This window comes from Pongo abelii, chromosome 19, assembly GCF_028885655.2.
Source record: "Pongo abelii isolate AG06213 chromosome 19, NHGRI_mPonAbe1-v2.0_pri, whole genome shotgun sequence".
Taxonomy (NCBI): domain Eukaryota; kingdom Metazoa; phylum Chordata; class Mammalia; order Primates; family Hominidae; genus Pongo; species Pongo abelii.
The window spans coordinates 17,960,966-17,973,687 of record NC_072004.2 but is presented as its reverse complement, the minus strand read 5'-3'; the positions used below and the strand labels follow the sequence as shown (position 1 = coordinate 17,973,687).

Genomic DNA, 12,722 nt, shown 5'->3' with positions numbered 1-12,722 from the left:
CCTCAGCCTCCCAAAGTGCTGAGATTACAGGCGTGAGCCACTGCGCCTGGCCCAAAATCTACATTTTTTAACAAGCAGTCGAATACACTGCTTTAACACAGACAGTCTGAGAACCACACTTTGGGAACACCACCCAAGCCCCAGTAAATTCTCCTGGAGGGTGAAAATAACCAGCTGTTCTTTTCCCTAGGTGACAAGCTAACAATGCTGATGACTATACGTCACACTAAAGCACACTTAACCAGGGAGGACTAAAACACATATGCCTACTATATAAAATCAATGCAGCTGGGCACGGTGGCGCATGCCTCTAATCCCAGCACTTTGGGAGGCCGAGGCGGGCGGATCACGAGTTCAATAGATTGAGACTACCCTGGCCAACATGGTGAAACCCCATCTCTACTAAAAATACAAAAATTAGCTGGGTGTGGTGGCACGCACCTATAGTCCCAGCTACTCAGGAGGCTGAGGCAGGAGACTCGCTAGAGCCCGGGAGACGGAGGTTGCAGTGAACAAAGATCACGCCACTGCACTCCAGCCTGGCAACAGAGCAAGACTCCATCTCAACAAACAAACAAACAAACGAAATGCATAACTTCCCCCATGCAATCCCTCCACACATATACACATTTATTGTGGCTTGACCAAGACAAAGAACGCACTGACCACCAGTCCCTGTGTGCTTCTTAGCCTCCATGCTTGTTAGCCTGAGTGTTCTGTATGTCCAACCTCCAGAGTGAATTCTAATAGTAATTCTATCCCAAATTTTCCTGCTAAGTGATGACTGAGAAGGCATACTCCTAATGTGATTTACTCAGACTTATGTTCTGTCAGGGTGGCTCTTTCTGGGGTCAAATAATTTGAGAAGCCCTGTTCTAAAGTAGGTTCATATAGCAGATTATTTAAAGCAATATTTATACAGATTATGCAGCAACATGAAAAAAATGCTTGGGTGGAAAAGCTACTCTAATTATAATGCTGTAAAAATATGCATATTAAAAAACAGGAAGAGATACTAGTAATTATGTAAGGATGGTGAAGCCATAGGTTGTCTTCCTCTTTTTGTTTCCCAAACCTCATACAATGCAGTTATATTGCATTTGTTAACAAAAACAAAAACAAAAAGGCCAGGCGCGGTGGCTCACGCCTCTAATCCCAGCACTTTGGGAGGCTGAAGTGGGCAGATCACCTGAGGTCAGGAGTTCAAGACCAGCCTGACCAACATGGAGAAACCCCGTCTCTACTATAAACACAAAATTAGCCAGGCATGGTGGTGCATGCCTATAATCCCAGCAACTTGGGAGGCTGAGGCAGGAGAATTGCTTGAACCCGGGAGGCGGAAGTTGTGGTGAACTGAGACCTCATCATTGCACTCCAGCCTAGGCAAAAAGAGCGAAACTCCGTCTCAAAAAAAAAAAAAAAAAAAATTAACAGGCCAAGCAGTGGTTGGGTGTGGTGGCTTATGCCTGTAATCCCAGTACTTTGGGAGGCTGGGGCTGGAGAATCACTTGAGGCCAGGAGTTTGAGACCAGCCTAGTCAACATAGTGAGATTTCGTCTCTACAAAAAAATTTAAAAAATAATTAGCTGGTCACAGTGGCACATGACTATAGTCCCAGCTACTTGGGAGGCTGAGGTGGGAAGATCTCTTGAGCCCAGAAGTTTGAGTCTACAAAAACAAAATAAACAAAAAAACAAACAGTGAGGCCAAGCAGGACCCTGTCTTTCTCCAGTGTTTTCTCGTGTGGCCTGGTGATGGGTGATATTTTCTTCCACCAAGCCACAGTCTAGGCAGTAGAACCACGGCCTCGAAACAGTAAGTGTTCCCCCAGTGCCTGAAACAGCCTGTCCGGAACATACCACAGTGTCCAAAGCTTGAGGCCGCCACTTGCTCTTGGGCTTAGATCTGACCTCTACCACAGTTGCCATGGGATCCTGGAAAGCCAGGAAAGAAAAGACCATGTTAACCTGTTAGTGCATCATCTCCATCCTTCCTATGGATAGCCCATGCCAATCCTTCCAGATCACCCTGACCACCACCAGCCAAGCCCGCAGTGACAGCCTAGGAGAGTGCCCCACTTAATGTCACTTGTAGCTGAAAGTATGGTAGACACCATCACTACTTTCCCACTCAAACCAAGATTGTGAAGGGCAATTTCACAAGCCTTAAGGTGCTTCCTCCAGAGCCTATGAAATCCAACAGCCTATGCATCACCTGAGTACAGTTTTCTATGTACACATGCACAGTGCTCTTTCTGTTGTTGTTTTGTTTAAAATATAGAGATGGGGTCTTGCTATGTTGCCCAGGCTGGCCCAGAAGTCCTGGGCTCAAGCAATACTCTCATAAGCCACCATGCCTGGCCCAGTGCTCCTTTAAAAAAAAAAATTCAGGATATTACAGAGTTAGAAATAGGAGAAATTGCCGGGCACAGTGGCTCACGCCTGTAATCCCACCACTTTGGGAGGCCAAGGCGAGCGGATCACGAGGTCAAGAGAGCTAGACCATCCTGGCCAACATGGTGAAAATCCATCTCTACTAAAAATACAAAAATTAGCTGGGCGTGGTGGTGCACGCCTGTAGTTCCAGCTACTGGGGAGGCTGAGGCAGGAGAATCACTTGAACCCGGGAGGTAGAGGTTGCAGTGAGCTGAGATCGTGCCGTTGCACTCCAGCCTGGTGACAGAGCTAGACTTTGTCTCGGGGGGAAAAAAAAAAAGAAATAGGAGAAATTGTACAATAGAAGTTGGAGACCTTTAATCTTAAAACCAGCTTCATAGTTTACATTACCCACCACGTAGTCCCGCACCACATCCGAGTGAAGGAGAAACAGAGCAGGTCTTTTTATTGCTTACTTTTATATTTTATTATTATTTAAGTTTTTTTTTTTTTTTTTTTGAGGCAGTATCTCGTTCTGTCACTCAGGCTGAAGTGCAGTGGCATAATCATGGCTCACTACAGCCTCAACCTGCTGGGCTCAAGCGATTCTCCCACCTCATCCTCCCAAGTAGATGGAACTATATGCAGGTACCAGCACGCCCAGCTAATTTTTTTCTTTTTTAGAAAGATGGGGTTTCACTATGAAACCCAGGCTGGTGGTCTTTTTATTTAACAAATAATTGTGCAGTGTCACAGAGACTCCCAGTGGTCCAGGGTCAAAGGGTGGAGTGAGAGATGAAGAAGGCAGCATGGTCTGCAGAAGGGGCAGAGACACACTAGGACTCAGTCGTGCTCTGCCATGTACAGCTCTCACGTGTCTGTGGGTTAAGTCTCTTCACTTTCTTTAGCTTCCTCATTTGGAAAATGTGGATACTATCACTGCCTTCAGAGGCATTATTAGGATTAAACAAAACAACACATAACAAAGTGTGCCTGGTCCATGGCGGGTGCTGCACAGTTATCACAACCCTTTGCCTAATTAGTAACAAATCTGCCAGTGGGCTACAGCCAAGAAGCACACCATGAATTAAGCCTAGAGAGCTCGGAATTTTACTTAAGCATGACTCTGTGCGGCCCCTGGGTTAAACCAGGCTGTTATGTGCTAATAGGAAGTGGCATCAGAAAGTAAACAATCAGCCCAAGGGCCAGGAAACGTTAGGGTGGGTCCCAACTCTGCCACCAACTGGCCTATGACCCGGGCCAGTCTTGCTCCCTTCTATGGCACATGCGTGTCCCACCCATCCCCCAGCCCTCTCCCTAATCTCTCTAGCCTCTGCTCAAGTGTCACCCCTCCCCTCACTGTCCCTCCGGCCTTTCTCTATCCCTTTACCTTGCTTTATTTTCTTCCTAGCTTTTATCACTATATAAAATTAACCCACTAATTTGTGACTTTCACTTCTCTAGATGTCCTCATGTGACCAATAAAGAGGGGGGCTGAGCCAAATGCTGTTCATTCTCTCCTAGCTCTATAAGTCAATGACCTGGACTGGTCTAGCTAATCCTTGCTAATTTCTGGTGATAGTATATGCCCCAAGAGGGGATTTCAACTATACATTTCCCAAAATTTCTGATTTTATCTAAAAATAATGTAGACACTTCCCTTTTCCTTTTAGTGCTATTTTCATGGGGTTCTAGTCTTATTGGTTCCCAAAAAGTGATCCCCTGAGATGCAAACTTAAAGCTAAAGTCCAATGGAAGAATGAGACAGATCACCTCTGCCAACAGTGGGAGTGGTTTGGGAGGTGTGCAGAATGTTTCCTAGATCATTAGGGGTTCGAAGGACTTCTTACCTCCATACACAACTGATAGAGAACTAGGCAAGCAGTGTGGTTAAAGAGTCGATGCCTTTTCCAGTTGAATTCTACGATACCATCTTTGTGGTTATGAGTTACTATATTAAGGAGAGACAAACAGAAAGGCTGTGTCTCAGAGACATGTCATGATACGACAGATAGAAAAAGGTTTATTATGGTGAAAGTCAAACGAATATCAAATAGGGAAGAGTTTCTGGATAACAAAGGGAACTTTAAGTGGGTTGTAATGGGCCAGGGAGGATGACAGCAAGACTAAAATAAATCATATCTTTATTAGTGCTATTAATGCTCACAGTCCCCCTCCTTAACCTTGGGCCCATAGGTCCCAGGCCATAACCCCCACTCCAGGTCCTACCTTTAATTCTGTGGAAGATTTCTGGTACAAAAGCCTGAATGGCTTTGAACCGCTCCACCACAAAGCCCAGTGTGGGGAACTGGCAGCTGCCGTAACTGATGAGCTGCTCTGCCAGCACCTCAGGAAAAATCCTCTGAAGCCGCAGGGTCTGGAACCTAGTAAAGGCAGCTCCTGGAGAGTGAAGGAGAGTGAAGGAAGGTGAAAATGATGGATAATGAGAGTCCAGGGCTGGCTGCACAAATCGACACAGAGCCCATTTTTGGTCCCATAACACATTAATGTGGCCATGGGAGAGCTCTGCCTAGCTCCTCACCAATCCTCAGGTCCAGCTCCTGCCTCACATCCACAGCATCGCTCACCCTCTGATCAGGCTCGGTCAGGTTTTCACAAGCTGTCCTGACGGCATGGGGTGTGATCTCAGAGAATCGGGCTCGCAACACCTGCAGATTGGGCTTTACTGCAGAACACAAGGTGTTACCAAGGTCAAAGTCAAATCACACTGCCCTCCATCATAAAGGACTCACTTTTCTTAAAGCCCCTTGAAATAAAGGCAAACCAGTTCAAGAAGCTGTGAGATGACCAATTTACCTATTAGGTTAAATCAATGGTGTACAGTGTCTAAAGAGGAAACATCACCATAACCTTTAAACTGAGAGTATTGTCAGAAATAGTGATGGAGTTAATTTTAGCTAGTAACTGTGGGGAAAAGAGAGATCAGATCGCTACTGTGTCTATGTAGAAAAAGGAAGACATAAAGAAACTCCATTTTGATCTGTACTAAGAAAAATTGTTCTGCTTTGAGATGCTGTTAGTCTGTGACTTGTCCCAACCCTGTGCTCACAAAAACATGTGCTGTATTGACTCAAGGTTTAAGGGATTTAGGGCTGTGCAGGATGTGCTTTGTTAAAAATGTGTTTGCAGGCAGTATGCTTTGTGAAAGTCATCGCCATTCTCCATTCTCTATTAACCAGAGACACAATGCACTGCGGAAGGCCACAGGGACCCCTGCCCAAGAAAGCCTAGGTATTGTCAAGGTTTCCCCCCACTGAGACAGCCTGAGATATGGCCTCGTGGGAAGTGAAAGACCTTACAGCCTCCCAGCCCAACACTCATAAAGGGTCAGTGCTGAGGAGGATTAGTGAAAGAATAAGGCCTCTATGCGGTTCAGATAAGAAGAAGGCATCTGTCTCCTGCATGTCTCTGGGAATGGAATGACTCTGTGTACAACCGACCATATATTCTGTTCTGAGATAGGAGAAAACCGCCTTATGGCTGGAGGCGAGACATCATGGCGGCAATACTGCTCTGTTACTCTTTACTGCACTGAGATGTTTATGTAAAGTTAAACATAAATCTAGCCTACGTGCACATCCAGGCACAGCACCTTCCCTTAAACTTATTTATGACACAGTCTTTTGTTCACGTTTTCCTGCTGACCCTCTCCCCACCAACACCCTATAGTCACACCGCATTCCCCTCGCCAAGATAGTAAAGATAGTGATCGATAAATACCGAGGGAACTGAGACCAGCGCTGGTGTAGGTCTTCACTTGCTGAGCGCCGGTCCCCTGGGCCCACTTTTCTTCCCCTTTACTTTGTGTGTGTCTTATTTCTTTTCTCAGTCTCTCGTCTCCACCTTGTGAGAAATACCCACAGGTGTAGAGGGGAAGGCCCCCTCCAGTAACTAAAATACTAAAATGCTCTTGGTGAACATTTTTTTTTGGAGACAGTCTCACTTTGTCACCCAGGCTGCAGTGCAGTGGTGCAATCTCGGCTCACTGCAACCTCTGCCTCCTGGGTTCAAGCAATTCTCCTGCCTCAGTCTCCTGAGTAGCTGGGACTACAGGTGCCCGCCACCACACCTGGCTAATTTTTGTATTTTTAGTAGAGACAGGGTTTCACCATGTTGACCAGGCTGGTCTTGAACACCTGGCCTCAGGAGATCCACCTGCCTCAGCCTCCCAAAGTGCTGGGATTACAGGCATGAGCCACTGTGCCTGGCTGCCTTTTCCAACTTTAATCTTACTTGCTCTCTCAGGCCTTTTGGGAAACGAAAAATATTGTCAATTAAAGGGTTCTGTAGGGGAATTTCATGTCCCTTCAGCAAAGAATATAGGACATATACACACTGTCCTTGAAAGTTAATGCACTTAAATTTCCAGGAGTCATTACAGCTTTGAACACAAAACCACTAAAGGAAAGTAGCAACCCCATCCTCTGAGCCAGAGAATGGCCTGTTCATCACTCCCTCTAATTACCCAAAAGCATTAACACTGTTAGAGCCTTTAAATCCACTGCAACAATTATTTATTAATGGTCAAGCATTATATAATATGAGAGATTAAAAAAGAAAACAGAATATTTTATGATTTTTTTGTACTTGTGGTATATTCATTCTTTTACATATATTCAGTATGTAATTTTATTTTTCTATTTTTGCTTCCATTAACCAAATACTAAAAGAATTCAATATATAACAACAACAACAACAACAAAAAGAATATAAAGTCCCTGTTCTCAAGGAGCCAGGTATCTGCTTGTATGCTTGCACCTAACAAGGAATGAGTCCTGGGCTAAATGGTTTACACCACTCATTAACTCATCTAATCTCTGTGGCAGTCCCAGGAAACGTGTCAGATTGGCCTGATGTTAGAGACAAGGAAGTCAAGGCTCCCAATGGCTCAGTGATTTGCTCCAGGACACATGGCTGGTGGGACTCACAGACTGGGAGGGAGATTACCTGCAGAGGAACTCATCCATGGCCTATGTGCACATATAAACGAGAACACTCTATTTATGGAGTTCCAAAGTAGAGAAAGTCAGCAGCAGCAGCAGCACTTACCAGCCTTACACACGTGGACAATCTCAAACCCGATGTTTTCGCCTTCTCTATCACAGTCAGTCCAGATCACCAGAGCCTGGCACTGGCGAGTCTCTCGTTCCAAAGTTTTCTGAAGTTCACAGTGGAATAAGAGTGGTGAGAACAGAATTGCAGAACAGTGACTTGACACCTTTATGCTAAGGGGATCTGACTGAAGGTTAATGCTCTTGGAGTGTGACAACTTGGCGAGGGAAAGAGAACAGAGAAAACCGCTCTCATTGGTGCTAATCATGATACAACCCCTTAGAATCATAAATGAGTCTCTAGAATAGAGGGTTTAATATAACTTCCCCAATATGACAAAACCTAAAATTCAGCTCTAACACACACACACGCATGCACACTTCGAGCGGTTCTGATTATGACCTAGTTAAAAAAAATGAACCCGGCTGGGTACGGTGGCTCACGCCTGTAATCCCAGCACTTTGGGAGGCCGAGGTGGGTGGATCACGAGGTCAGGAGATCGAGACCATCCTGGTTAACACGGTGAAACCCCGTCTCTACTAAAAATACAAAAAATTAGCCAGGCGTGGTGGCAGGCGCCTGTAGTGCCAGCTACTTAGGAGGCTGAGGCAGGAGAATGGCGTGAACCCAGGAGGCACAGCTTGCAGTGAGTCGAGACTGCACCACTGCAGTCCAGCCTGGGCGACACAGCAAGACTCCATCTCAAAAAAACAAAACAAAACAAAATGAATCCCAATTGAATTTCATCCAAAGTTTTATCAGTTCTCAATAAATTAACTGGCCAGGCTCGGTGGCTCACGCCTGTAATCCCAAAACTTTAGGAGGCCGAGGCAGGTGGATCACGTGAGGTCAGGAGTTCGAGACCAGCCTGGCCAACATGGTGAAACCCCATCTCTATTAAAAATGCAAAAATTAGCCGGGTGTGGTGGCAGGCGCCTGTAATCTCAGCTACTTGAGAGGCTAAGGCAAGAGAATCGCTTGAACCTGGAGGCAGAGAGGTTGCAGTGAGCTGAGATTGCACCATCATACTCCAGCCTGGGGGACAAGAGCGAGACTTCGTCTCAAAAAATAAATAAATAAATAAAAATTAAAAATAAATTAACTATGCATGCCCTGACTGCTTGACAACTGGCAATTTACTGTCAAAAGGCATTTATACTTTGTAGCCTCTTCCATCTAACAAGGGGTGAGATGGGGGCTAGGCACTAATAATTTACAATACTTATTCTTAGGATTATTTTTTGAGATAGGGTCTCACTTTCTCACCAGGCTGGAGTGTGGTGGTGTGATTACAGCTCACTGCAGCCTCAACCTTCTGCCTCCTGGGATCAAGTAATCCTCCTTCCTCAGCCTTACTAGTAGCTGGGACTATAGGCATACATCACCATGCCTGGTTAAATTTTTTTTTTTTTTTTGAGAGAGAGGGTCTCACTATGTTGCCCAGGCTGGTCTCAAATTCCTGGAGTTCATGTGATCCTGCCTTGGCCCCAAAAATTGCTGGGATTACAGGCATAAACCACCATGTCCAGCCTTTATTCCTAGGATTTAAACAACTACTATTCATAAAAAAAAGTTTACTTCAGTCCCTTGGCCACTTAGCCACATTTATACAATGGGTGGGAACCAGCTTTTTAAATCATGGTAGTGACTTTGGTGGAAAACCTTATCTCCAAATGCCAATGCATTAAAAACAAAGAAATCACTCTGTTTGACTCTGTGGTTTGACTGAGTGCCAAATGTCTTCCAAAAGACCCTACCTTAATGTCTACAAAATTCTCTGGGCAGTACTTTTCAATTTCTGCTTCAAAGAGGACAAGAGGGTTGCAGCTCTGCCTAGAAAAGAAATGAAAACAGAGTCCCAAGTCAGTACATGACAGAGAGCCCTCCAATCTAATGACAGCAAACTGTTCCAATGGGTTCATGGTGTATCCCCAAAAGAAAAGGTCCTGGCGAATTGAAAGCAAGGCCATGACCCTCTGCATGACACACTATCCACTTCTCCATGAGTGTGAACAGGACTGATAAGATGGCATTCTGGAGCCCTTTCACAGGTAAATGCAATCCAATGGCTGCATGAAAAAGGTCTGGCAATTTTGAGGAACACCAAAAGTGACTGTTTAAAGATTTAATAAAAATTCACAATGGATTAGATAATCCTAGGTCATCTTAGTATTATAAATTACTGCTGGGCATGGTGGCTCACGCCTGTAATCCCAGCACTTTGGGAGGCCGAGGGGGGTGGATCACGAGGTCAAGAGATCGAGACTAGCCTGGCTAACACAGTGAAACCCCATCTCTACTAAAAATACGAAAAATTAGCCAAGCTTGGTGGCGGGCACCTGTAGTCCCAGCTACTTGGGAGGCTGAGGCAGGAGAATCGCTTGAACCCGGGAGGCGGAGGTTGCAATGAGTCAAGACTGCGCCACTGCACTCCAGCCTGGGCGACAGAACAAGACTCCGTCTCAAAAAATAAATAAATAAAATAAATAAATAAATAAATTACCAAGGCACAGTGGCTCACGCCTGTAATCCTAGCACTTTGAGAGGCAAAAGAAGGCAAACCCCACCTTGTTTGAGACCAGCCTGGGCAACAGGGTGAAACTCCATCTCTACTAAAATAGAAAAAATTAGCTGGGTGTAGTGGCGCATGGCTGTAATGCCGGTTACTTGGGAAACTGAGGCATGAGAATCACTTGAACCCAGGAGGCGGAGGTTGCAGTGAGACGAGATTGCGCCACCGCACTCCAGCCTGGGTAACACAGCGAGACCCTGACTCAAAACAAAACAAAACAAAACAAAACAAAAAAACCGGGCATGGTGGCTCACGTCTGTAATCCCAGCACTTCGGGAGGCTGAGGTGGGCAGACCACCTGAGGTCAGGAGTTCGAGACCAGCCTGGTCAACATGGTAAAACCCTGTCTCTACTAAAAATACAAAAACCAGCCAGGTGTGGTGGCACGTGCCTATAGTCCCAGCTACTCGGGAGGGTGAGGCAGGAGAATCACTCGAACCCAGGAGGCAGAGGTTGCTGTGAGCCGAGATCACACCACTGCACTCCAGCCTGGGAGACAGAGTCTCACTCTGAAACTTTGTCTCAAAAAAAAAAAAAAAAAAAAAAAAAAAAAAAATTACCCAGTAAGATCAACATGCCTCAAAATTCCTGTGAAATTTCACAACTTACTATAATCTGAAAGTCCTTCCCTTGAGAATTGTACTGACCATTTTCGAAACTGCATCTGGAAATCATGAGCCAGTAAATGTCCAGAAACCGAAGTCATTACCATGGTAACATTCTGAATGATGACAAAATTCAAAATTCAGTTAGTCTTTTTGCAGTTATTATTCTGCCAATCATTAAAATGAGAGGGAGGAGCTTCTATTAAAGACATTTTTAAAAACCTGATTGGGAAGAAATAAACATAAATATAAGCTCTTCAAAGCCAAAAGCCACAGGAATACAATCACCATTCTAATGATATGGTGTATAACTGATGCCTCTTGCATCAGTTAAATTTTCCTCAAACTATTGTATATTAGCTTTTTTTTTTTTGGCAATGAAGAGCTGAGATGGGACCATATTTTATTAAAAAGAGAACTCCTCATAAATTATAAAGTGATCACCCCATATCCAGGAACCTTTAGGTTGTTAACAGTTGTTATTCTTAAGACAGTGACATATTCTACATATGACGAGGCTGACTACTTTTCTCTTGCTTATGACGGAAATATGTTAGCACCTACCTGGCCATACAGGTGATAATCAAATTCATAGATCTTGTTGAATTTTGAAAGTCCTTCTCTCTATAAAACAAAAATAAGTAAAAAATATAAACTACGTTTAAAACAACGGATTCCTTTGTATAATTCTTTCTGATCCTGAATTTGGCAATTATTTCTTGGTTATGATACCAAAAATATAACCAACATTGCTCCAAAGAAGATAAGAAATGGCCAACAAGCATATGAAAAGATGCTCAATGTTATTAATCATTAGGAAAACACAAACCAAAACCATGATGAGGTACCACTCCATACCCATTAGGATGATAATTAAATAGAATAATAATAAAAAAAACAAGTAAAATAACAAGTGTTGTTGAGGATGTGGAGAAATTGGACACTGTCAGTGGAAATGTAAAATGCTTTGGCCACTCTGGAAAATTTTGGTGTTTCCTCAAAAAGTTACACAGAGTTATCACATGTCACAGCAATTCCACTCCTACAAATTTACCCAAAAGAATTAAAAACACATTCAAATACACTTTGGGAGGCTGAGGCAGTTGGATCACTTGAGGTCAGGAGTTCAAGACCAGCCTGGCCAACATGGTGAAACCCTGTCTCTACTAAAAATACAACAATTGGCCAGGTGTGGTGGTGCGCGCCTGTAATCCCAGTTACTTGGGAGGCTGAGGCAGGAGAATCACTTGAGCCCAGGAGGTGGACGTTGCAGTGAGTGGAGATGGCGCCACTGCACTTTAGCCTGGGTGACAGAGCGAGACTCTGTCTCAAAAAATAAAAAACAAACAAAAAAACACATTCAAACAAAAACTTGTACATGAAAGTCTATAGAAGTTCTTTTTTTTTTTTTTTTTTTTTTTTGAGATGGAGTCTGGCTCTGTCACCCAGGCTGGAATCCAGTGGCGCGATCTCGGCTCACTGCAAACTCCGCCTCCTGGGTTCACACCATTCTCCTGCCTCAGCCTCCGGAGTAGCTGGGACTACAGGCGCCCGCCACAACACCCAGCTAATCTTTTTGTATTTTTAGTAGAGACGGGGTTTCACCGTGTTAGCCAGGATGGTCTCAATCTCCTGACCTCGTGATCCACCTGCCTCGGCCTCCCAAAGTGCTGGGATTACAGGTGTGAGCCACCATGCCCAGCGAATGTCTATAGAAGTTCTATTCACAATAGTCAAAAGATGAAAACAACCCAAATGTCTATCAACTGATGGATGGTAAAATGAAATGTGATCTATCCATATGATAGAATATTATTCAGCCATAAAAAGGAATGAAGAGGCCAGGTGCAATGGCTCATGCCTGTAATTCCAGCACTTTGGGAGGCTGAGGTGGGCGGATCACGAGGTCAGGAGTTTGAGACCAGCCTGGCCAACATAGTGAAACCTGTCTCTACTAAAATTATAAAAAATTAGCCGGGCGTGGTGGTGGGTGCCATAATCCCAGCTACTTGGGAGGCTGAGGCAGGAGAATCGCTTGAACCTGGGAGGCAGTGGTTACAATGAGCCAAGATTGCACCACTGCACTCCAGCCCGAGC

General features: G+C 44.6%; 1 protein-coding gene across 12 annotated transcripts in view; it reads right to left on the bottom strand.

The window, feature by feature from the left end:
• The window catches only part of TOP3A (DNA topoisomerase III alpha), a 39,808-nt gene that overhangs the window by 22,319 nt on the left and 4,767 nt on the right, over positions 1-12,722 (bottom strand). For 4 of the 12 annotated variants that reach the window (XM_054535218.2, XM_063717905.1, XM_054535217.2 and 1 more), the window contains exons 2-10: positions 11,190-11,249; positions 10,668-10,741; positions 9,206-9,281; positions 7,446-7,554; positions 6,117-6,239; positions 4,918-5,061; positions 4,605-4,775; positions 4,226-4,326; positions 1,860-1,934 (exon numbers count right to left, since the gene is read on the bottom strand). In XM_054535218.2, coding sequence (XP_054391193.2) covers positions 1,860-1,934; positions 4,226-4,326; positions 4,605-4,775; positions 4,918-5,061; positions 6,117-6,239; positions 7,446-7,554; positions 9,206-9,281; positions 10,668-10,741; positions 11,190-11,249 — 933 coding nt within the window. 12 annotated transcript variants of the gene reach the window in all.